Source organism: Gorilla gorilla, chromosome 10 (assembly GCF_029281585.2).
Source record: "Gorilla gorilla gorilla isolate KB3781 chromosome 10, NHGRI_mGorGor1-v2.1_pri, whole genome shotgun sequence".
NCBI classification, from domain to species: domain Eukaryota; kingdom Metazoa; phylum Chordata; class Mammalia; order Primates; family Hominidae; genus Gorilla; species Gorilla gorilla.
In genome coordinates, this window is record NC_073234.2 from 136,403,543 (window position 1) to 136,428,578 (window position 25,036).

The 25,036-nt window shown below is 52.0% G+C and overlaps 2 protein-coding genes across 5 annotated transcripts in view; one reads left to right on the top strand and one right to left on the bottom strand.

Annotated features, from left to right (window-relative positions):
• C10H12orf43 (chromosome 10 C12orf43 homolog) overlaps nt 1–25,036 on the bottom strand; it is a 54,515-nt gene that overhangs the window by 15,178 nt on the left and 14,301 nt on the right. For 2 of the 3 annotated variants that reach the window (XM_063694413.1, XM_063694412.1), the window contains exon 7: nt 3,850–3,980. In XM_063694413.1, coding sequence (XP_063550483.1) covers nt 3,850–3,980 — 131 coding nt within the window. Of the gene's footprint in view, nt 1–3,849; nt 3,981–21,107; nt 21,947–25,036 lie in introns of those variants that run through there. The other variant, XM_063694414.1, reaches the window with a different exon arrangement.
• Nucleotides 1,775–24,056, top strand: HNF1A (HNF1 homeobox A). 2 transcript variants are annotated; one of them, XM_055358168.2, is made up of 10 exons: nt 1,775–2,297; nt 11,821–12,020; nt 16,413–16,599; nt 17,057–17,298; nt 19,157–19,308; nt 19,436–19,637; nt 20,377–20,568; nt 22,135–22,256; nt 22,350–22,494; nt 23,929–24,056. In XM_055358168.2, the coding sequence occupies exons 1-10, from the start codon at nt 1,972–1,974 to the stop codon at nt 24,054–24,056; spliced, it is 1,896 nt and encodes a 631-aa protein (XP_055214143.1). In that variant the 5' UTR covers nt 1,775–1,971. The 2 variants fall into 2 exon arrangements, with proteins under 2 accessions (XP_055214143.1, XP_055214142.1); XM_055358167.2 differs by having other exon boundaries at nt 22,135–22,494.

Sequence of the window (25,036 nt, forward strand, 5' to 3'; positions counted from 1 at the left end):
CTCAGGCAGGAGAATTGCTTGAACCCGGGAGGCAGAGGTTGCAGTGAGCCAAGATTGCACCACTGCACTCCAGCCTGGGCAACAGAGCGAGACCCCATCTCAAAAAAAAAAAAAAAAAAAAGACAAAAATATATATGTCTATACCATTGCATGGTCAAGCCATATTTTGTTTATATATTCATCAGGTGATGAATATTTATGTTTTTTCCACTTTTTGGCTCTTGTGAATAATGCTGCTATGAGCATTCATGCACAAGTTTTTGTATAGACATCTGTTTTTAATTCTTTGGGGTTTTGCATTCATTTTAATTTTAAAAACATATTGCATAAAAATGTTATTTACCTTGATGACTGGGTTTTTTGGCACTCCCTTAAAATTTGCACCTGGGCTGCCAGGCATGGTGGCTCACGCCTGTAATCCTAACACTTTGGGAGGCTGAGGTGGGCGGATGGCTTGAGTCCAGGAGTTTGAGACCAACCTGGGCAGCATGGCAAAACCCTGTCTCCACAAAAAATACACACACAAGGCCAGGCACAGTGGCTCACACCTGTAATCCCAGCACTTTGGGAGGCCGAGGCGGACGAATCACTTGAGGTCAAGAGTTCAAGACCAGCCTGGCCAACATGGTGAAACCCCAACTCAATAAAGAATACAAAAAAATTCGCCAGGTGTAGTGGTAGGTGCCTGTAATCCCAGCTACTCCGGAGGCTGAGGCAGGGGAATTGCTTGAACCTGGGAGGCGGAGGTTGCAGAGAGCCAAGATCGCTCCACTGCACTCCAAGCCTGGGTGACAGAGTGAGACTCTGTCTCAAAAACACACATACACACAGCCCAAAAACACACATACACACAGCCCAAACACACACAACACACACACACACAAAATCAGCTGGGTGTCGTGGTGCGTGCCTGTAGTGCCAGCTACTTGGGTACTTGGGTGGCTGAGGCGGGAGGATCACCTGAACCCAGGAAGTCAAGGCTGCAGTAAGCCATGATCGCGCCACAGCACTCCAGCCTGGGTGACAAAGTGAGAACCTAGCTCAAAAAATAAAAAAATAAATTTGCATCTGGGGCAAGTGTCACACTCATCTCAACTCAGTCTCACCTTGCATGTTTTGTGCCTTGCTGGCTGTATGACCCTGGACAAGTTACTTAACCGCTCAGAGCCTCGATTTCCTCCTCTATAAAATGGGGATAATCTCTGTACCCGCTCACAGTTGGTAGCAGAATGCAATGAAGTGAATTTGCCCTCACAGAGCCAGCACTGTTCTTGGCACATGGTAATCTTAACATATTTTTTCCTACAGGGAGGCCTGGTGTCAGGCCGGGAGTGGGGTGGAAGGGTCCCAAAATGGATGGAAGGGCCCCAAAATGGCCGTAAGCGTCCTCTGCCCTTGAGAAGAGCTAGCCCAGCTGTCTAGAGCTCCCTGCTGCTGCCGCTCTTGTAAGCAGCAAGCATTTTTGGCTCTCCTGTCTCAGCATGATGCCCCTACAAGGTTCTTTCGGGGGTAGGACCCAACGCTGCTCTCCTGATGGCCTCCCTGGCTCCCAGCACCTTCCATCCCAGCTGCTCAGGGCCCCTCACCTGCGCCTCCCCCACCCTCCCCTCTGCCCACTCCCATCGCAGGCCATAGCTCCCTGTCCCTCTCCGCTGCCATGAGGCCTGCACTTTGCAGGGCTGAAGTCCAAAGTTCAGTCCCTTCGCTAAGCACACGGATAAATATGAACCTTGGAGAATTTCCCCAGCTCCAATGTAAACAGAACAGGCAGGGGCCCTGATTCACGGGCCGCTGGGGCCAGGGTTGGGGGTTGGGGGTGCCCACAGGGCTTGGCTAGTGGGGTTTTGGGGGGGCAGTGGGTGCAAGGAGTTTGGTTTGTGTCTGCCCGCCGGCAGGCAAACGCAACCCACGCGGTGGGGGAGGCGGCTAGCGTGGTGGACCCACGCCGCGTGGCCCTGTGGCAGCCGAGCCATGGTTTCTAAACTGAGCCAGCTGCAGACGGAGCTCCTGGCGGCCCTGCTGGAGTCAGGGCTGAGCAAAGAGGCACTGATCCAGGCACTGGGTGAGCCGGGGCCCTACCTCCTGGCTGGAGAAGGCCCCCTGGACAAGGGGGAGTCCTGCGGCGGCGGTCGAGGGGAGCTGGCTGAGCTGCCCAATGGGCTGGGGGAGACTCGGGGCTCCGAGGACGAGACGGACGACGATGGGGAAGACTTCACGCCACCCATCCTCAAAGAGCTGGAGAACCTCAGCCCTGAGGAGGCGGCCCACCAGAAAGCCGTGGTGGAGACCCTTCTGCAGTAAGGAGCCCTGCCCCGTCCCTGCTCCCTGGAGAGCCTAGAGGGGCCCCCCCTCAGCTCCTAACGAGCCCCCCTTCTGAGTTGAGTCCCCATGACCTTCAGCCTTTAGCCTAGTTGCTGGGAAGGGGGACAGGGCCCATGAGAGCCCAGGGGTCCTTGCTTGGAGGTTTGAGCCTCCAGCCCCTGAACTGCTCCTCTGAAGAGTCCCAAATCCCATGAACCCAGGCCTTTAGCCCAGTCCTTGGGCAAGGGGGACATTTCCCAGGGGGGTCCAAGATGGGAGAAAAAGCAGGTGAGTTCACAACTCAAATGCCTGGAGAACTGGGAGGTGGTGGAAATTTTTAGCCACTCTGATCATTTATACTCTCCAGACCCTAACTCCTGCACTGAGTCCTCAGTGGGTAGGCTCCGGGGGCCAGGAAGCACTGCCAGGGAGGAGGGCCCGAAGCTGGGGTTTGGGGGCTTTCCTGGCCTCCTAGGGACTCATGCATTTAGCCAGGGAAGCCCAGGTCTTTCTTACCTGAGGCAGACAGAGCCTCGAGGTGGGAGCTGCTCCCCTTTCCTGTATGGCCACAGGCACCCCACCTCACCAGCAGGCGCCATTAGAGGCTGCCCGTTCTACATCCCCATCCGCTGGCGGACTCCCCGTCTCCTGGAGAACTGGGTGGGTCCTGAGCTCGATGCCTCCCCTCTCCTCAGCAGAGCTGACCTAGTTACTAATTACCCACGTGCTTTATTATTTCTCTTTTGTTTTATAAATTTATAAACGGCAAAAGGCTCTGATAAGGTCTGTGATCATTAACTTGTAGGAATGGTGGCCTGGAAAGATCTGGGCCAACCCACCTCCCACCTAGTGGGGGTGGGGGATGGGGGTGTGGGGGAGAAGGAAGGATGGCCTGGGGGCTACAGGGGCCACCCCTCCCCAGCGGCTCCCTGACCTCCACCCTACAGCGCCTGCTTGAGGAGGTTCACTACTTCCTGGGCGCTGTGCGCTGAGGTTTCACAGGAATAATTTCCCTTCATGGTGAGGAGTCCTGGGCAGAAGCTATTGGTGACTCTGCTTCACAAATGGGGAAACTGGGGCTTAGAGCCGGGAAGGAGCTGGACGAAGTTCACCAAACTGAGGCCCCAAACCTACTGTGTTCGGTGCTCTCAATTGCTATGACCAGGGACCAGAGGCCTGCAGGGGGTGGCCAGGGAGTCAGAGAGAGACCGAGCCCCAAAGATGCTCCAAAGGGGCCCATCTCCTTTCTGTCCAAGGTCCTGATCCCAGCTGGGGTGGGGGAGGGCTGGAGGATTCCTGCTTTCCCAGAGGCCTCAGGGAGCCTCCCGAGGGCCTGGACAGGGGGCAGGGGAGCAGCCAGGGCCCCCTGACTTGGCAGGAAGAGGAGGGCAAAGGACTCCAGAGCTGCAGGGGAGGGGCAAAGAGTCAGGCATCCCAGACCCAGGGCGAAGGCAACCCGACGGGGTGGGGCTGGGCCTGACCTGCCCGGGGCCCCAGATGGGATTGGGGGCTTTGGGGTGAGGGTGGGGGCAGGGGATGCTTTCTTACCTGGCTGAGTGAGCTCTCTCGGTCAGCAGCCCCCTTTGGTGGGATGGTGGGGTTGGGGAGGCTTGATCCACAGCATTTGAAGGGGAAGCAGAGGTCAAAGTGCTTCCTAGGGACCAGCAGAGACCTGGAAGCTGAGGCAGAGAGTGTAGAGAGAGGCCATTGGGGCAGATGGACAGAGAAACTGGGAGAAGCAGAACAGAGGAGCCAGGGGGGCGGGGGCTCAGACCCAGCTGGTAGAAGGGGCACGGGAGAGAATGAGGCGCCCCAAGCTTGCAAGGAGGCTGGAGTGCTTCCCGCCTGCCCCGATTGGGTTTTCTTTAATGCTAACAGCATGCTATTTACTTTCCATTTAAATTTGAGATGTTGCTATAAATTATCAACCAGCTCCTTGTTCCTGCAGAGTTTATAACTAACTACCTGGGTTACTTATTGTTCAGGTAACAAAAGGGATCGGAAAACGCCCTGAGTGAAAAAAGTGGGGCCTCCAGCGTCAGGGTCAGGGAAGGAGCCAGGGAGAGAGGGGCGGGGGACCCCTATTGAAGGCCTGGGCCATCGGGGAGGTTGAGGCTGGGAAGACGGTACAAAGGCAGAATGTCTAGTAGAAGCTGTTTCCTGGGAGAAGTCAGTGTCTCGGAAGAAGCCAGGGTGGGTCCTGGGTCCCAGGCCTCCCTGGGGTGCCCCATGTTGGTGGCCACAGCGGGAACCTGAGCTCTTTCTTCAGATCTCCCCCTTAGCTCCCTGAGTGACCTTGGGAAAGTCTGTTCCTCTCCTTCTGCCTCAGTTTCCCTCCCTGGCCAAGGAATAAAGTCCAAACTCCCTGCCTTGGTTTCGTTCCCCTCCCTCCACCCCACCAAATTCCTGGATCTCTTCCCAGGTCTTTCTCTTCCTCACTGCCTTTGCTGCAGTCATTTTGGCTTTGCTGTTCCTCAGTACCCCAAGCCAATTCCCACCCCAGGGCCTTTGCACGTGCTCTTCCTGCTGCTCAGAACCTCTTTCCAGATCTTCCCATGGCCGATTCCTTCTCCTTCAGCTCCCTGATTGCTCCATCCAAAAGGGGGCCCCACCCCCGTCACTCTCTTCCACTGCTGTTGTTTACTTTCTCTGGTTCCCTGTCAAGACTTGTGATCATCTGATTTGTTTGTTTTCTATCTCCTGCTATGAAAATAGAAGCTCTTCAAGGACAAGGCCCGTGTTGCCTTATTTACCACTTGTACCCACATCCTGCCCAGTGGCTGATGCACAGCAGGAATGAATGAGTGACTGGGATTCTCTGAGGCCCTGAAAACATCTGCTGCCCTGTTGGTCAGGGCCCAGCAGCCTGAGACGTGGCCAAGGGAGAAACTGGGACCCAGAGTTCCTTCCTGGGTGTCCTCCCGGGTCCTTTCTGTCCCTGATCAGCTCAAACCCCAACGTGTTTCTTTTTTGTTGTTGTTGTTGTTATTTTTGAGACGGAGTCTCGCTCTGTCGGCCAGGCTGGAGTGCAGTGGCGCGATCTCAGCTCACTGCAAGCTCTGCCTCCTGGGTTCACGCCATTCTCCTGCCTCAGCCTCCTGAGTAGCTGGGATTACAGGCATGCACCACCACGCCTGGCTGATTTTTTGTATTTTAGTAGAGATGGGGTTTCACTATGTTGGCCAGGCTGGTCTCAAACTCCTGACCTCAGGTGATCCACCCGCCTCGGCCTCCCAAAGTGCTGGGATTACAGGCACTCAGAGCCACTGCCCTCAGCCTTCAAACCCCAATCTTGAAGTATTCTGATCCTGCCCATCAGGCAGCATCAGGGCACTGAGACTCAGGAAAACAGTAGCCACGGAGGGGGACAGAGGATCTGACGTCCCCAACAAAAGCCAGACTGCCTGCATCCTAATCCTAGCTCTGCCCCTTTCTAGCTTGAGCAGGTGATTTTATATTTCTGAGCCTCAGTTTCATCTGCAGGGTAGAGATGACAATAGCCCTTGTCCACAGGGTTAAATGGCATGGCACTTGTAGAGTAAACATGAAGTAAGTGCAATATACAGCAGTTATTATTAGTGATCCCATTTTACAGATGAGCAAATTAAGGCTGAGAGAGGCAGTGCCTTACCGAATGAAACTCTTCCAAATGACTGAAGGCAAGCCAGGACTTGGACCTGGGTCCTCCTACCTCACGCTCCATACAGCAACCTCGAGGTCATACTTTCCCCTCCCCAGTCATTCCTGCTGTTTAAGTTGACCATCAACTCACTTCCATACAGTGCTTTGGAGTTCACAAAGGGCTTACAAAATGCGCTAAGCTCATTTTTTCCTCCTCCCCATCTCTGAAGTCTGAAATATCATTAGCCCCATTTCACAGATGCGGAAACTGAGGCACACAGAGGTTAAGCAAAGAATCAAGGCCAGGTCTAAAGCCCCCACACTGAGAAGTCAGCTCCCCTCCAGATGTGGAGATGAATACCACAACCTTGCATGCCCTGAAACCCCAGGGGCCAGAGGGCAAGAGGCTCAAAGCCTTGGACATCCGATTGACCCCGGAAAGGGTAGGAGAGAGAGGAGGAAGATGTGGGCGGGTCTTCACTTCTCCTGGGCTCTGCTGTGTGGGGACAAGCGTCTCCAGGGCTGCATTGTTAAGATGATGATGACAATATTATTCCACAAATTCAGCACTTACTGTGCACCAGGCATTGCCCTAAGTTCATCCTCCCTATTTGAAGCCCATTTAATTTTCCCAGTAGCAGTGTGAGGTAGGGGTGGATTTACCCCACGTTACAGGGCAGATGTGGGTCATGCAAGAGCACGCGCGGCTAGGTCACAGTGGTGGGATTTGAACCCACATTGGTTTGACTCTCAAACCCATTAGAGTCAAAGCAGGAGATGCCTGGAGACTTGTCCTCTTAGTTCTTTCCTTTTTCTTTCTTTGTTTTTTTTTTTTGAGACGGAGTCTCACTCTGTTGCTGGGGGTGGAGTGCAGTGGCGCAATCTCGGCTCATTGCAACCTCCGCCTCCCAGGTTCAAGTGATCCTCCTGCCTCAGCCTCCTGAGTAGCTGGGACCACAGGCATACGACACCATACCCAGCTAATTTTTGTATTTTTAGTAGAGACAGGGTTTCACTGTGTTGGCCAGGGTGGTCTCTAACTCCTGACCTCATGTGATCCACCCGCCTCGGCGTCCCAAAGTGTGGGGATTACAGGCATGAGCCACCACGCCCAGCCTTGGCCTCTTAGTTCTGCCAGTTGGAGAATCTGCCCTCAAAAATAGTCAGGCCCTTGGAGACTCTGTGTGTGTGTGTGTGTGTGTGTGTGTGTGTGTGTGTGTGTGTGTGTGTGTAAGAGACACACAGAGAGACAGAAGAGAGAGTGATAGCAAGGGAGTCGGGGGTAGGGAGAGAGAGACATTGATTCAGTAGGTTCTAGAAAAAGTGGCACAGGTGGCTTCTCCCAGAAGAGGGAAAGACATGCCCTCTTGGTTCTCTGTCTCCTAACTGGCATTTAAAATTCACTTTTTTGTTGTGGATTTTTTGCCCAACTCTACTAGGAATTGTTTAAAAGTGGAACGTTCCTATCAGCTCACTTTAACAGTTTGCTTTCCATTTTCACATTCAAAAGACTGTCTTCGGTTTCTAAGGGTTGCACATGTATTTGTGCAGGGTGGCTGGCCTTTGTTTTATTTTCAAGTTCAGCTTAAATTTGACCTGGCATGAGAGAATGAGAATGAGAATGAGAGAGAGAGAGAGAGAAAGAAACAGACAGACATGGAATCAGATGGACAGCGGCACATAGCAAATCTTTGGTTTGAGCTCAGGAGAGGCTCTCAAGAGGTGAGAGGAAGACTGACCCTATTCTCTTTGTGGGAGACAGAAGGGAAGGAGGGAGGAAGGGAGGACACAGGAGGACACGGCACAGGAGGGCGATGGCTGCAGATGGGGGAGGGGAGGCATCAGGCAGCCTGGCTCTAGGATCAGATAAACATGTTTGCCACAGAGCACCAGGCTGGACTTTGTACTGCCCTTCCTTCTGAGCTCTGACTGGCACTCAGCAAAGCAGGGAGATGAAGGAGAGAGGATCCTAGGAGCCCAGGAAAGAAGGGAGAGAGAGAAGCTGGGGAGAGGCCTGCGGGGGTGGGGTGGTCCTGGCAACATGAAATATTTTTGAGTCCCAACTAGATCACCTTGCACAAGTGACTGCACCTTTCTGAGCCTCAGTTTTCTCCTCTGCAAAATGGGCACACCGTCTACTTCCTAGGGTTATAAGATGTAAGTGGCCAGTCCTCAGCACGGTGCCTGGCTCATAGTAAATCCTCAAGAAACATGAGTTCTCAGACTTTTTTTTTTTTTTTTTTTGAGACAGGATTTCACTCTGCTGCCAAGGCTGGAGTGCGGTGGCGCAATCACAGCTCATTGCAGCCCCGATCTCTCGGGCTCCAGAGATCCTCTTGTCTCAGCCTTCTAAGTAGGTGGGACTACAGGCTTGTGCCACCACACCTGGCTAATTTTTCTATTTTTTGTAGAAACAGGGTCCCACTATGTTGTCCAGGCTGGTCTCAAACTCCTGGGCTCAAGGAATCCTCCCACCTTAGTCTCCTGAGAAGCTGGGACTACAGGTGTGCACCACCATGCCTGGCTAATTTATTATTTTTTTTATAGAGACAGAGTCTCACTATGTTGTCCAGGCTGGTCTTGAACTGCAGGGCTCAAGTGATCCTCCCACCTCAGCCTCAAAGAGCTGGGATTACCAGCATGAGCCACCATACCCAGTTTACAATTCAGTTTTAAATATTATATATGCCAAGGTGGGAGGATCGCTTGAGCCCAGGAGTTTGAGACCAGCCTGGCCAACATAGCAAGACCCTGTCTCTACGAAAAAAAAAAAAACAGAAAAAAGAAAAAAAAGTACAAAAATTAGCCGGGCATGTTGGCATGTGCCTGTGGTCCCAAGTACTTGGGAGTCTGAGGTGGGAGGACCAACTGAGCCCAGGAGTTTGAGGCTACAGTGAGCTATGATCACGCCACTGTGCTCCAGCCTGGGAGACAGAGCAAGTAGCCTCTAAAAAGAAAAATAAATAAATAAAAATAAATATTGGCTGGGCACAGTGGCTCACACCTGTAATCCCAGCACTTTGGGAGGCCAAGGTGGATGGATCACCCGAAGTCGGGAGTTTGAGACCAGCCTGGCCAACATGGTGAAACCCTGTCTGTACTAAAAATATAAAAATTAGCTGGGTGTGGTAGCGCGCACCTGTAATCCCAGCTACTCGGGAAGCTGAGGCAGGAGAATCGCTTGAACCTGGGAATCAGAGGTTGCAGTGAGCTGAGCTCGCGCCACTGCACTCCAGCCTGGTCACAGAGCAAGGCTTTGTCTCAAAAAAAAACTAAATAAAAATAAAAATATCATATATGCATATATAGTATATATTACGTAATTTACAAAGTACACAAGGACAACAGAGAAAACTGTCCTTCTCACTCCCATCCCCAGCACCCCGTTTTCCTCTGGAAGGAACCAGAGTCCCCAGTTCCTTGTGTGCCCTCCGGTATTTTACACGTGCACAAATATGTAGAAATCCTCTTTTACCTCACTTCAAATTATTCATAAATAGCAGCACAGCAGACACACCAGATAAACTGTGCTCCATCTGGGCACACAGAGCTTCCTCAGCGGGGTTTTTTCAGTGGTTGCATTGAACAGATGCACCTCCATTTAGTTAATCAGTATCCTTTTGCTGGGCTCCTTGGTGGCTTCCAATCTTTTGCTATGGCAAGCAACGTGGCAAGGAATTGCCTTCTACTTGTGCCATTTGTCACCTGTGCCAATATTAAAAGCCACAAATTCTAGAAGTGAATTGCTCAGCGAGGCCTGGGAGAGCACAGGCTTTGGAATCATGCAGACTCAAGTTCAAATCCCAGTCTGCCTGTTTCAGTGCTGCTGTATTGAGCTGTATTTATCTGTAACTTTTTGTTTGTTTGTTTTTTGAGACGGAGTCTCACTCTGTTGCCCAGGCTGGAATGCAGTGGCACGATCTCGGCTCACTGCAACCTCTGCCTCCCGGGTTCAAGCAATTCTACTGCCTCAGCCTCCCGAGTAGCTGGGATTACAGGCACCTGCCACAATATCTGACTTATTTTTTATTTTTATTATTTTTTTCGTAGAGATGGTTTTCTCCATGTTGGCCAGGCTGGTCTCGAACTCCTAACCTCAAAAGACCCGCCCACCTTGGCCTCCCAAAGTGCTGGGATTACAGGTGTGAGTCACTGCACCCAGCCTATCTGTGATATATTGGTAATATAAGTTCAGGAGAGGGAGAGAGAAAGAGGCGGGGATTGAGACAGAGCAGGAGAGGAGGAGAGAAAATTTATATGGCTCAGGCAGTCTGATCCCTTCTGTTCCCCCACAGGGAGACCCACAGTGAGCAGAGACATGACTCACAGGTGGCATCGGGTCCCTTGAGTCTCTCTGGTGGGAGAATCTCAACCCACAGAGTAGGATTCCAGTGTTCACATGCATTTTTGGTACTATGAGGCCTCTGAATGTCAACCCTGTTACCTGAGACTCTGTTGAAAAACCAGCCGCGGCCGGGCACGGTGGCTCACGCCTGTAATCCCAGCACTTTGGGAGGCCGAGGCAGGCAGATCACGAGATCAGGAGATCGAGACCATCCTGGCTAACACGTTGAAACCCCGTCTCTACTAAAAATACAAAAAAATTAGCCGGGCGTGGTGGCGGGTGCCTGTAGTCCCAGCTACTTGGGAGGCTGAGGCAGGAGAATGGCGTGAACCCAGGAGGCGGAACTTGCAGTGAGCCGAGATCGCGCCACTGCACTTGAGCCTGGGTGACAGAGTGAGACTCCATCTCAAAAAAAAAAAAAGAAGGAAGAAAAAGAAAAGAAAAACCAGCCACCTGTTCTGGTGCTGTGGGGAAACTGGCCTGGCCACAGCCAAGGGTGCAGATTTTCAGGAAGCATTTTTTAAAATATATATATACAGAGAGAAGCCACTGAGGCCCACAGAATTTGCATCATTTTATTCCTTGTCCAAGGTCACAGGACAAGCAGAGTCCCACCTACCTGAAAGGATTCAGTTCTAAGACAGCCTTTAGGGAAAAAAATCACAAAGTTGACCTATCTATCTATCTATCTATCTATCTATCTATCTATCTATCTGTCTACCTGTTTGTACCCTAATCACTGGCAGTAAATGCACTTTTTTTCTTTTCTTTTCTTTTTTTTGAGACAGGGTCTTGTTCTGTCACCCAGGCTGGAGTAGGTGTAAAATTGGAGAATCCATATTTCTTTCCTTGTTTTCAGATTTAATGCTTTCCTTTTTCCAGCAGGTCTCCTTCGTCCATCCATCCATCATCCATCTACCCACCCACCCACCAATCCATCCATCCATTCATCCAACCATCCATCCATCCATCATCCATCCACCCATCTATCTGTCCATCCACTCTACCCTACCATCCATTCACCAGTCCATCTATCCACCAATTCATCCACCCATCCACCCACCCACCCATCCACCCATCCACCCACCCACCCACCCACCCACCCACCCATCCATCCACCCATTCATCCATCCATCCACCCATCCACCCATTCACCCATCCACCCATCCACCCACCCACCCATCCATCCATCCATCCACCCATTCATCCATCTATCCACATATCTTCATCTGTGTTGTGTGTCTGTGTATCCATGTTTCTAAACCTTTATCTGTTCCAGTGTCTGTGTCCATAGGCCTGTGTCCACGTTTGTCATGTGTGTGCATCTACAAGTCTCTGTCCTCATGACCATGTGTCTGTGTCCCTGTGTCCTGGCATAAATGACCACACCTCACTGTCCCTGAGTCCATGTGTAGGCCCCTGGGCTCCATAACTGCTTTCATGCACAGTCCCCACCCTCAGGGTTGACAAGGTTCCAGCACCCAGGACCGCAGCCCCACCTATGGGGAGAGACAGCCCTTGCTGAGCAGACCCTGTCCTTGCCCTCCTCCCAGGGAGGACCCGTGGCGTGTGGCGAAGATGGTCAAGTCCTACCTGCAGCAGCACAACATCCCACAGCGGGAGGTGGTCGATACCACTGGCCTCAACCAGTCCCACCTGTCCCAACACCTCAACAAGGGCACTCCCATGAAGACGCAGAAGCGGGCCGCCCTGTACACCTGGTACGTCCGCAAGCAGCGAGAGGTGGCGCAGCGTAAGTAATGACCCTACCCCGCATCTTCCCTGGGAGAGCCCAGGACTCTCCCCTAACTCATAGGTGGGGGCTGGAAGCTTCACCATCCCCATTACACAGACAGGTAGATGGAAAGGAAGTCAGTGGGATTCAACCTGCATTTATTACCTATTCTGCGCCAGGCACTCTGTGGGATGGGAGTAGGCTTGGTCCTGAACATCCAAAGATGAATGAAATGGGTCCCTGCTTTCTCTTTTTTTAGACAGAGTTTTGCTTATTGCCCAGGCTGGAGTTCAGTGGTGCGACCTCAGCTCACTGTGACCTCCTCCTCCCAGGTTCAAGCAATTCTCCTGCCTCAGCCTCCGGAGTAGCTGGGATCACAGGTGCCCACCACCATGCCTGGCTAATTTTTTGTAGTTTTAGTAGAGACGGGGGTTTCACCATGTTGGCCAGGCTGGTCTTGAACTCCTGACCTCAGGTGATCCACCCGCCTCGGCCTCCCAAAGTGCTGGGATTAGGGGCGTGAGCCACCATACCTGGCCTGGGTCCCTGCTTTCTCAGAGCCTATGGTTAAGTGGGAAAGTGGGAGAAAAGCTCATTATGATCCAGCGAGTCATGTATTAGAATGGGACAACAGCAGCCACAACAACAATAATGGCTGCTATTTATCATGCATTTTTGGGGTGCCTGGTCCAGTGCAGAGTATTACACAAAGCATTTCAGGGTGCTGAGCTGACTGTCGACTGGGGAGTAACCTGTTCTTCCTCAGGAAGGCAGAGGTATCAGGAAGGCTCACATTGCAAATATGACCTTTAGACTAGGTCTTCAAGTGGGAGTTGAATTTTGACCCATGGAGACGCAGGGAAGGGTGTTTCAGGCAGAAGGAACAGCATCAGTAAAGGCTCAGAGGCAAGGTCTACGCTCAGGAAATCCTCCACTGCAAACTCAGGAAGCTCTGAGAGCCCTATTACTCAGGGAATGGTGGGTTTTCTTCTCCAGGCCTCATACCCCACCAAATCCCAAGGGCACTGTCACCTTCCAACCTCCATCTATGTGTGACGTGACATTTTTTGTCATTTCTTTTATTAATTATCCAGGTTAATTTTTTTTTTTTTTGAGACAGAGTCTTGCTCTGTTGCCCAGGCTGGAGTGCAGTGGCGCGATCTCGGCTCACTGCAAGCTCCGCCTTCCGGGTTCATGCCATTCTCCTGCCTCAGCCTCCCGAGTAGCTGGGACTACAGGTGCCCACCACCACGCCCAGCTAATTTTTTGTATTTTTAGTAGAGTTGGGGTTTCACCGTGGTCTCGATCTCCTGACCTCGTGATCCGCCCACCTCGGCCTCCCAAAGTGCTGGGATTACAGGCGTGAGCCACCGCGCCTGGCCTTAATTATCCAGGTTTTTAAAAAAGGAAATAGCCAGGCATGGTGGTGTGCCATAATCTCAGCTACTGAGGAGGCTGAGGTGGGAGGACTGTTTGAGCCCAGGGGTTCGGCTCCAACCTGGACAACATGGCAAGGTTCTTCCTCTAAAAAAGAAAGAAAGGAAAGATAGGAAAGGGAGGAAAGATAGGAAAGGGAGGAAGGAAGAAAGGGAGGGAGGGAGGAAGGAAAAGAAAAGAAAGAACGAGAGAAAGAAAGAAAGGCAATACACATTTGGTTAAAAAAAAAAGAAGAAAAACAGAGTTTATAAGAAAAATTAGATGCCTTTCCCCTAAAGCAGCCACTGGAATTCCCAGACTCTTGTGTATCCTTCCAGAGAGATTTTCTGCATATAGTAGCAATAGATATGTTATTTTCTTGCTCTTTTTCTGATTAATGGGAACATACTAGACACACTATTTTACACGTTGTATTTTGTCTCTTGGCAATAAATCCTGTATATCTTTTCATATTGGCACTGAGAGATTGATGGATCTCATTCTTTATAAGGGCTGCTGGCTGTTATTTGTTTAACTGGCCACCCACTGAAGGACTTTTAGGGATTTTGCAATCTGCGAATACAACAAACTGCAGCAAAAAACATCCTTCTTTATATAAGTGCATGTTCACATGTGACTGTGTCTGTAGGATAAATTGCTAGAAGTGGACTGCTGGAACACAGAGTAGCTGCTTTAAAATCTTGGGTACATATTGGCATAGTTCCTTCCAAAGAAGTTATATCAATTTACACTTCCACCAGCAGTAAAAATCACTGTTGGGGAAAAAAAAAAATGTATGCAGGCCGGCCGCGGTAGCTCATGCCTGTAATCCCAGCACTTTGGGAGGCCAAGGCAGGTCGCTCACTTGAGGGCAGGAGTTTGAGACCAGCCTGGTCAACATGGTGAAACCCCATCTTAACTAAAAATACAAAAATTAGCTGGACGTAGTGGCGCACACCTGTAATCCCAGCTACTTGGGAGGCCAAGGCAAGGGAATCGCTTGAACCCAGGAGGCAGAGGTTGCAGTGAGCCAAGATCACGCCACTGCACTCCAGCCTGGGTGACAGAGGGAGACTCTGTCAAATAAATGTATGTATGTATGTATGTATGCATGCATGCATGCATGCATGCAATAGACAACTCTAGTCCTTACTCTATAGCTACCCCTCATCCCAATTATTGGGGTGTTCACACTCTACTGTGCTGTAATACACACTTGGAAAAACAGTACATTTTAATACTATTTTAATTTGTATGAGAAGAAACAATAAAGATTTTGAAAATCTGTTAGAACTAGATTTAGTTTCTGAGAGAAATAGTGTTCTCCTAAAACCATCACTAGACGAAATTTTACAATATTCGATAAAATGCATTAAAAAATTTCTAACAGTTAGAGATGTCATCAAGGACTTCAGCCTAGAGCTGAGAATAGAGATGCAAACTGTGGCCCAAATAGCTTTCCCTGGGGGATTTTTAACTTTTAAGGAGAAATTGGAGAATTTGAGATGCAGAGTCAATATATGACTATAGTATTAGGACTCTTTCAGTAACAGGGGACAGAACCCCAACTCAAATGGATTTAAACAGAAAAGGGAATGTATTGACTGAAGCAATGTGAGGAGTCCAGGGCTGCTTCAGGCATGGCTAGATCAAGGGGCTCAAATGAGGTTCACACAGCATTTCTTGACTCTTTTCTTTTTTGTTGGCTTCATTCTCAGACAGGCTCTCCCCATATAGGCAAAGATGGGTTCTGGAAGCCCTGGCTGCCATCCTACCAGCTTAGCAACCTCAGAAGGAAAAGAGCTCTTCTTTTCAGCTACTTTCAGTTGAATGACTCTTTTTATACTTGATAATGTAAACTTTTATTTATTTTATTTTTTGAGATGAGGTCTTGCCATGTTGCCCAGGCTAGTTTTGAACTTCCGGGCTCAAGTGATCCCTGCCTCAGCCTCTTAAGTAGCTGGAATGGCAGGCACACATCACTGTGTCTGCTATAACAGAAACTTTTAAATGAAGTCTAACATAAAAAGTGCCCAAATCCAAAGCATACAGTTCAATGAATTTTCACAAAGTGAACACACCAATACAGATAAAAAATAGAATATTACCAGCTCCCAGCCTGGTATGGTTGTACCCACCTGTAATCCCAGCACATTTGGGAGGCCAAAGTGGGAGGATCACTTGAACCTAAGAGTTCAAGACCAGCCTGGGCAACAGAAGGAGACCCCATCTCTACAAAAAATAAAAATAAAAATAAATGAGCCAGGTGTGGTGCACCAGGTGTATAGTCCTAGCCACTTATGCCTGCTGCTGTTTCTTGGCACTGAGATGGTGAGGGCCCTGCTGCTGCTGCTGTGCCCCTGATTCAGAATCTACCTTCCTCTCTTCTCATAAAGTGCTGTCCTAGCACTTGTGTGTCCCAGTCCTTTGGTGGCCTGCTCAGGGATAATCCGGTAGACTAGTTTCCAGTAAAGTGGTACCAGCTGATGAAGGCTAGCTGGGTCTCTTCCTCTAGCTAACATTTGCATTTTAAGCCTGATTTTCAAGTCGGGAAAGCTGAATATAATTCTGAATCCACTGAGGACATATGGCTCAAATTTTTGCTCTACTGCGTGACTCTGGAAAAATATGTAAGCTCTCTGAGCCTCAGCTTCCTCATCTGTAAAATGGGGATAGTAAATGTGCCAAATCAGAACAAATGCTAATGCTTACCTGCAGTCTTGTACTGAGAAGGATGGTGAGATCATATCTTGGGTTGGTAGGAAAGCATTCAGGGATTGATTAGTGATGTTTGCCTTGAACACAGGTTAAGAAAGTGATGGCATGTGTGCTGTGTGTTTGTCATCAGTAGATTAGATGATTTCTAAGTTCTAGCTGTAAGCTCCTCTGGTTCAGCACCATGGCAATGAGAAATAATCAAGGGCAAGGTCAGGGGAATGGACATGGGAAGGTGAGAGTGGCCAGTACCCCACTCACGGCTTTCTGTGCCTGCAGAGTTCACCCATGCAGGGCAGGGAGGGCTGATTGAAGAGCCCACAGGTGATGAGCTACCAACCAAGAAGGGGCGGAGGAACCGTTTCAAGTGGGGCCCAGCATCCCAGCAGATCCTGTTCCAGGCCTATGAGAGGCAGAAGAACCCTAGCAAGGAGGAGCGAGAGACGCTAGTGGAGGAGTGCAATAGGTACAACGGTGGGCGGGAAACAGTGCTGGTTTGGTTTGGGCTGCGGCAAGGCCAGGGAAGGGGAAGGTGACTCTAGGTCCTGTAAAAGGCTGTCCAGTTGCCGAGAACTCCTGATATTGGCTTAGCCTGGCCCAGAAAATTGAGAATACTTGAACCTAAACCCATTCCTCGCAGCCCCCCTGCACCCTGGACACCAAGCAACCCCTTCCATGGATGCTCGCCCAATTCGATTCTCTCTACAATCCTATGGCTCTTTTGCTCACTTTATGAATGGAGAGACTGAGGGCAGACAGACTGTCAATTGCCCAAGGTCACACAGCAGACCTGGCATTGGAACCCAGATCTGCCAGCCTCAAACCCTCCAGCAGAGCTCAGCTTCTCAGAACCCTCCCCTTCATGCCCAGGACAGGGTTCCTCTGAGCCTGGCCTGGAGGCTCATGGGTGGCTTTTTCTGCAGGGCGGAATGCATCCAGAGAGGGGTGTCCCCATCACAGGCACAGGGGCTGGGCTCCAACCTCGTCACGGAGGTGCGTGTCTACAACTGGTTTGCCAACCGGCGCAAAGAAGAAGCCTTCCGGCACAAGCTGGCCATGGACACGTACAGCGGGCCCCCCCCAGGGCCAGGCCCGGGACCTGCGCTGCCCGCTCACAGCTCCCCTGGCCTGCCCCCACCTGCCCTCTCCCCCAGTAAGGTCCACGGTGAGTGGTATGTGGGGACAAGGGACACGTGGGAAGGTGGGAGGGTTGGGGAGGGCTGTCCCAGTGACAGCAGTCACCTAAACCTCTTTGCACTTCAGTTTGGTTCCATTCCATTCACGCCACTCCTTATCACTCTACTTCACTCTGTTCATTCATCCATTCCACTCTATCTCCATTCCATTCACTCTACTCCTTTCCACTCTATTCACTCCATCCACTACAATTAACCCCATTCCATCCACTACCTTCGACTCCACTCCATCCACTCTACTCCATTCACTCCACTCAACTCCACTCCATCCACTCCACTCCATCCAACTTCATCCCATCCACTACATTCAACTCCACTCCATCCACTCTACTCCATCTACTACCTTCAACTCTACCCCATCCATCCACTCCACTCCATCCATTCCATCCAACTTCATCCCATCTACTACATTCAACTCTACTCCATCCACTCCACTCCATCCATTCCATCCAACTTCATCCCATCTACTACATTCAGCTCCACTACATTCAGCTCCACTCCATCCACTCCACTCCATCCATTCCCTCCAACTTCATCCCATCCACTACATTCAACTCCACTCCATCCACTCTACTCCATCTACTACATTCAGCTCTACTCCATCCACTCCCCTCCATCCATTCCATCCAACTTCATCCCATCTACTACATTCAACTCCACTCCATTCATTCCACTCCATCCATTCCATCCAACTTCATCCCATCCACTACATTCAACTCCACTCCATCCACTCCATACCCGGCTCCATCCACTCCACTCCATCTACTACATTCAACTCTACTCCATCCACTCCATACTCTATTCCATCCACTTACTCCATCCACTCCATTCAGCTCCACTCCATCCACTCCACTCACTCAACTCCATCTACTCCACTCCCTCTACTTCATTCAACTCTGCTCCATCCACTCCACTCCACCCATTCCATCCACTGCACTCCAACCAGCTCCATTAGACTCCACTCCATCCACTCTACCCACTCTTCTCTCCACTCCTCTCCACTCCATACCATTTTATTCTATCTGTCCCATCCACTCAACTCCATTCACTCCACATGACTCCACATTTCATCCATTCCACTCTACTTCATCCACTCACTCCACTCTATACCATTCCACTCCACTCTATTCACATACTCCACCATTCCACTCTACTCCATTCACTCCACTCCAACCCACTCACTCCACTCCATACCATTCCACTCCACTGTGTTCACACGACTCCATCCATTCCACTCTAGCCACTCCATTCATTCCACTCCACGCCACACTATTCCTCACCATTCCATCCACTCCACCCTATACCATTCCACTCCACTCTATTCCTCCCCACCCATCCTCTCTACCCTTTACCACTCCACTCGACTGTACCCATTCCACTTGATCCCACTCATTCCACTCAATTCCATCTACTCTACTCCACACCATCCACTCCACTTCATATCATTCCACTCAACTCAACCTAAGTTGATTTCGGTTAATTCAATTCAATTCATTCATTTCAGATTGTATCAATTCAATTCATTTCAACTAAATTCAGTTAAATTCAGTTCAGTTGTCTTCTACTGAGCACCTACTGCATGTCAGGTATAGCACTAGGCAGTGGGGGGAATGGAGCTAATAAATGCAGTCCCAGCCTTCAAGGAACTGGGAGCAGCTGACCCAGGGCTTGGCAAAAGGTAGAAACACAGGCAGATTTGCTGGCTGCATAAAGGCAGACAGGCAGCTGGCCTAAGCAAACCAATGGAGTTTGAAGTGCTGAGGGCTATGGAGGCAGGGGAGGGCAGGGAAGTGGGGTGCTGAGGCAGGACACTGCTTCCCTCTCCAGGTGTGCGCTATGGACAGCCTGCGACCAGTGAGACTGCAGAAGTACCCTCAAGCAGCGGCGGTCCCTTAGTGACAGTGTCTACACCCCTGCACCAAGTGTCCCCCACGGGCCTGGAGCCCAGCCACAGCCTGCTGAGTACAGAAGCCAAGCTGGTGAGTGTCCTTGCTTGTAAGGAAAACCCAATCTCATCTTTCCTTGGCAGGGAGATTCTGGAGCAGTCCCTAGGGAGGCCCTGTGGGGACCCCGGCCCCCCAGACATAGCTTGGCTTCCCCTCGTAGGTCTCAGCAGCTGGGGGCCCCCTCCCCCCTGTCAGCACCCTGACAGCACTGCACAGCTTGGAGCAGACATCCCCAGGCCTCAACCAGCAGCCCCAGAACCTCATCATGGCCTCACTTCCTGGGGTCATGACCATCGGGCCTGGTGAGCCTGCCTCCCTGGGTCCTACGTTCACCAACACAGGTGCCTCCACCCTGGTCATCGGTAAGCTGGTGGGGATGGGTGGGCACCTGGGTGGGAGGCTCATGGGGCAACCGCAGAATCCAGGAGCTGGAAGAGCCACTGGGACTCATTCATTCATTCATTCATTCATACAACATGTATTTATCCAGTGCCTACTCTGGACCAGTCACTGTGCTACATCAGTGATACCTGGGTGAACCAAACAGACCAAAATGTCAGCAACTCAAGCAGGGAGGCAGGCACTAAGCATAATACATCAATTCTGTGGTACCTCAGAAGGTGAAGGGTCTATGGGCAAATTACAGCAGGGTAAGGGGGACTGATGTTTTCTAAGTTTTTGTTTTATGAAGAAAAATTAAGCCCAGAAAGCCCTTATTTGCAGGTACAATTATGCAGAAGCCCAGTACATAAGATAGATAGGGAGCTGCTAGGAGAGGGGAGCAGAGAGCTAACCCCAGGGCCTTTGCACTGCTGTGGAACCCCAGGGCTCCAGGGAACTGCAGTTTGACAACTTTTGAACAAGTCACTGCCTGCCTCTCCCAGTAGCCTAGATAAAGAGCTAAAGGCTCGGAGAGGGAGAATGACTTGCCAGAGCCACTTAAATTAGTGGCAGGTCCCAGTGGAGGGCTGTTTCCTGACCACCCTGCCCCCTCCTCCAAACCACGGGCTCTGGGATGGAGAGGTGGTGCCCTTGGGAGGTCTTGGGCGGGGGTGGGATATAACTGGGGGACCCAGCTGATTCCCTCCCTTTCCACTCCAGGCCTGGCCTCCACGCAGGCACAGAGTGTGCCGGTCATCAACAGCATGGGCAGCAGCCTGACCACCCTGCAGCCCGTCCAGTTCTCCCAGCCGCTGCACCCCTCCTACCAGCAGCCGCTCATGCCACCTGTGCAGAGCCATGTGACCCAGAGCCCCTTCATGGCCACCATGGCTCAGCTGCAGAGCCCCCACGGTGAGCGCCCTGTGCCCCACACAGCAGGAGATGATGATAGAGGTTGGCTGTCAATGGATGCAGGGGAAAGGGGTGCCTGGCAGGCGCTGCAGTCTGCGTGTGTCTCCGGGACAAGTGTATTTCCGTGACTGAGGGTGTCTGCAGGCCACAGTGTGTTCCCATGTGAATGCACGTATCTGTGTGTGTGCACATGACTGCTTGTGTGAGCAGATCCCCAGTGCGTGTCTGGGTGTGTATCGGTTGTGCATGCATTTGTGTGCATGCCCGTGTTTCTCTGAAACTCTTAGGGCCATATGAATTTCTAAAATCTATTCAGATTTTAGAAAGGTAATCTGGGGCCAGGCGTGGTGGCTCATGCCTGTAATCCCAGCACTTTGGAAGGCCGAGGTGGGCGGATCACTTGAGGTCAGGAGTTCGAGACCAGCCTGGCCAACACGGTGAAACCCCGTCTCTACTAAAGTAAAGTACAAAAATTAGCCAGGCGTGGAGGCACGTGCCTGTGTCCCAGCTACTTGGGAGGCTGAGGCAGGAGAATCGCTTGAACCTGGGAGGCAGAGGTTGCAGTGAGCTGAGATTGTGCCACTGCACTGCACTCCAGCCTGGGCAACAGAGTGAGACTCTGCCAAAAAAAAAAAGAAAAAGTAATTTGGTGGATATGCCAGCTATCACATAACACTCCCAGCAGGGTTTGAGACAGTCCCCTGTGATCAAAGCACTGCTATTTCTGCAGCCAAAGATAGGATTTCCACAAGGCAGTTTAAACACTCATAACCTCACATCAGGTTCAGGCTGGGTTTTGCCACCAAATGAGCTCTAGTGCCAATCTTAAGGAAATCTTTTGGTTTCAGACCTTTTTGGAATTTGGGACTGGGTTAAGAGATTTGGGGCCTGTATATGTCTGTGTGTACATGGTTGAGAGTGTATGTGTGTGTGTGTGTGTTACGTTTTTATCTGAGTCACTGTGAGAATATGTGGTTTATGTGCATTTTCCTAGCATCTGTGTGTCTCTCGTAGGGTCTATGTGTCTCCTGAGGTGTGGCTGGAGGTGCTGTAGGCAAAACATGGGGTTATATTTGGAAAGGTGGCCTGGAGATGGAAGTACTGCTGTCCTCTGCCTTGCTCGATTTGACAGGGGCCACCTGAACTTACTACACAGCACCTGAGTTTAGTACAGTAGCACCTGCGCTTAGTACATAGCACCTGTGTTTAGTACAGTAGCACCTGCGCTTAGTACGTAGCACCCGTGCTTAGTACAGTAGCCCTGCACCCCCACCTCCCATTCCCTTTCATACCTGCTGTCTCCAGGTGACAAGAGGAGCTGGAGTTGGTTTCTGGCCTCCTCCAGGCTCCCCTGCATCAATCGCAGCTGAGCAGTTCCCTGTAATGGGGAGAGGGTCTGTCCCTTTATCTGGAGCCCCCAGTTTTGAAAATCAGCCCTGGATCTCCAACTGCTGCCCAGTCTGGCTGTTCAGCAGGCCCCATGCCCCCCTTTCCCCAGTCTTGAGGCCTGGGACTAGGGCTGTCAGGCACGTCTGCCACGTCTGCCCCTCTCTCCCCTGCGGCCAGCCCTCTACAGCCACAAGCCCGAGGTGGCCCAGTACACCCACACGGGCCTGCTCCCGCAGACTATGCTCATCACCGACACCACCAACCTGAGCGCCCTGGCCAGCCTCACGCCCACCAAGCAGGTAAGGTCCAGGCCTGCTGGCCCTCCCTCGGCCTGTGACAGAGCCCCTCACCCCCACATCCCCCGGGCTCAGGAGGCTGCTCTGCTCCCCCAGGTCTTCACCTCAGACACTGAGGCCTCCAGTGAGTCCGGGCTTCACACGCCGGCATCTCAGGCCACCACCCTCCACGTCCCCAGCCAGGACCCTGCCGGCATCCAGCACCTGCAGCCGGCCCACCGGCTCAGCGCCAGCCCCACGGGTGAGGCCCTGGCTCCACCCCCTCCCTTACTGTCCCTGCCCCCTTCCATGTTGGTCCCACCCCTTTTGTTGCTGTCCGTCACTGTGGGGCTGTGCATGCAGCAGGCCTAGGGCTGCTGCGAGGAAGCACTGGCAGGCATGGAGGGGTGGGGTGGGGTTCCATGAAGCCCAAGAGGCACAGGCGACCCCAGGAAGATGGGGCCCACATTACAAGAACATCTCAGGGACTGGACTGAGGAAAAAGATGAAGTAATTGTTAGAGGCAGTGGAGAGTAACGATAAGGACCAGGTCTGTGAGCCAGAAGCGACTCTTGCATGTGTTTGGTTTGGCTTGGCTCAGGGGTGAACATTCTTTGAATTTGTTGCCAACATTTCAAAATCAGGAATTTTCACATAGAAATCCAGATTTCTGGCATCTTTTGGAAAATTGGAAAAATTCATATTCCCATATAACAGTGCACCAGGCCTCACTGCATCCACTCACATCGGCTCCAATGACCCCTGGCGGTGGGGCGGTCACCTGAGTTTGTAATCTATGATGTCATTGTCAGGAGTGGGCACTTTGGAGTCAGGTGGGTGGGCTTTGCAGCCTGCCTTTTTGCAAGCTGCCCCCTTTCTATAAGGTTCCTGGACCCGGCCCTGGCAGCTGTCATGACAGCCACTGAGGCCATTCTGTGTCCTGGCATTCACCCCATGAGGCGTGTCCATGACCACCCCCATTTTACAGATGAGAAAGTGGACACTCAAGGAGGGGAGGGACTTGCCTCATCTCCCACAGCTACCAGATGGCAGGGCCAGGACTCAAACCCAGGTCCCACCTCAAAGCCCATTCTCTTAACCATTGCCATCAGTCAGGGTTCTCCAGGAACACAGAACCAATAGATTTATTTGAAGGACTTGGCTCGTGTCTGCGGGGGCTGGCAGGCCTGAAATCTGTTGCCGGCAGCTCCGGGGAGTGAATTCTGCAGCCTTGAGGCAGAATTCCTTCTCTGGGAAACCGGTTTTTGCTCTTACGGCCTTCCACTGATGCAGGAGGCCCACCCATATTTTCAGGGTAATCTCCTTCACTCAAAGCCAACTGATTGTGGCGTTAACCACATCTACAAAGCACCTGCATTCACAGCAGTGCCTAGATTAGTGTTTGACTCAGCCTAGCCAAGCCAACACGTACAACTACCTACCTCGGCATCTCACCGGGGCTTCTCCAGTGTTCACACTAAGATGTACTGAGGCCACTCCCTGGGCGGCCCCGGACCCTGGCTGGGAGGCTCCCTTTGTTAAGAACTGAGGGTAGAGGTGTGACTTTGGGGTTCCTGTTATCTGCTGTGATCCAGGAGGTGTGGCCCTGCCTCCCCATCCCGAGTACCCCTAGGGACAGGCAGGTGGGGTGTGGGTGGGTGCCTGGTGGGTCCAGCAGCCTTGTTTGCCTCTGCAGTGTCCTCCAGCAGCCTGGTGCTGTACCAGAGCTCAGACTCCAGCAACGGCCATAGCCACCTGCTGCCGTCCAACCACAGTGTCATCGAGACCTTCATCTCCACGCAGATGGCCTCTTCCTCCCAGTAACAACGGCACCTGGGCCCTGGGGCCTGTACTGCCTGCTTGGGGGGTGATGAGGGCAGCAGCCAGCCCTGCCTGGAGGACCTGAGCCTGCCGAGCAACCGTGGCCCTTCCTGGACAGCTGTGCCTCGCTCCCCACTCTGCTCTGATGCATCAGAAAGGGAGGGCTCTGAGGCGCCCCAACCCATGGAGGCTGCTCGGGTTGCACAGGAGGAGGTCGTGGAGAGCTAGGAGCAAAGCCTGTTCATGGCAGATGTAGGAGGGACTGTCGCTGCTGCGTGGGATACAGTCTTCTTACTTGGAATTGAAGGGGGCAGCCTATGACTTGGGCACCCCCAGCCTGGGCCTATGGAGAGCCCTGGGACCGCTATACCACTCTGGCAGCCACACTTCTCAGGACACAGGCCTGTGTAGCTGTGACCTGCTGAGCTCTGAGAGGCCCTGGATCAGCGTGGCCTTGTTCTGTCACCAATGTACCCACCGGGCCACTCCATCCTGCCCCAACTCCTTCCAGCTAGTGACCCACATGCCATTTGTACTGACCCCATCACCTACTCACACAGGCATTTCCTGGGTGGCTACTCTGTGCCAGAGCCTGGGGCTCCAACGCCTGAGCCCAGGGAGGCCGAAGCTAACAGGGAAGGCAGGCAGGGCTCTCCCGGCTTCCCGTTCCCAGCGATTCCCTCTCCCAGGCCCCATGACCTCCAGCTTTCCTGTATTTGTTCCCAAGAGCATCACGCCTCTGAGGCCAGCCTGGCCTCCTGCCTCTACTGGGAAGGCTACTTCGGGGCTGGGAAGTCATCCTTACTCCTGTGGGAGCCTCGCAACCCGTGCCAAGTCCAGGTCCTGCTGGGGCAGCTCCTCTGTCTCAAGCGCCCTGCAGACCCTGCCCTTGTTTGGGGCAGGAGTAGCTGAGCTCACAAGGCAGCAAGGCCCGAGCAGCTGAGCAAGGCCTGAGCAGCTGGCCAAGTTGAGGTGCCCAGGAG

Bases quoted from the DNA above. Each gene is read 5' to 3' on its own strand.
- HNF1A (XM_055358167.2), top strand. From the start codon at position 1,972: ATGGTTTCTAAACTGAGCCAGCTGCAGACGGAGCTCCTGGCGGCCCTG. The intron at 12,021-16,412 runs GTAAGTAATGAC...CTGTGCCTGCAG, and splicing joins GCAGCGAGAGGTGGCGCAGC to AGTTCACCCATGCAGGGCAG. The intron at 22,495-23,928 runs GTGAGGCCCTGG...TTGCCTCTGCAG, and splicing joins GCTCAGCGCCAGCCCCACGG to TGTCCTCCAGCAGCCTGGTG.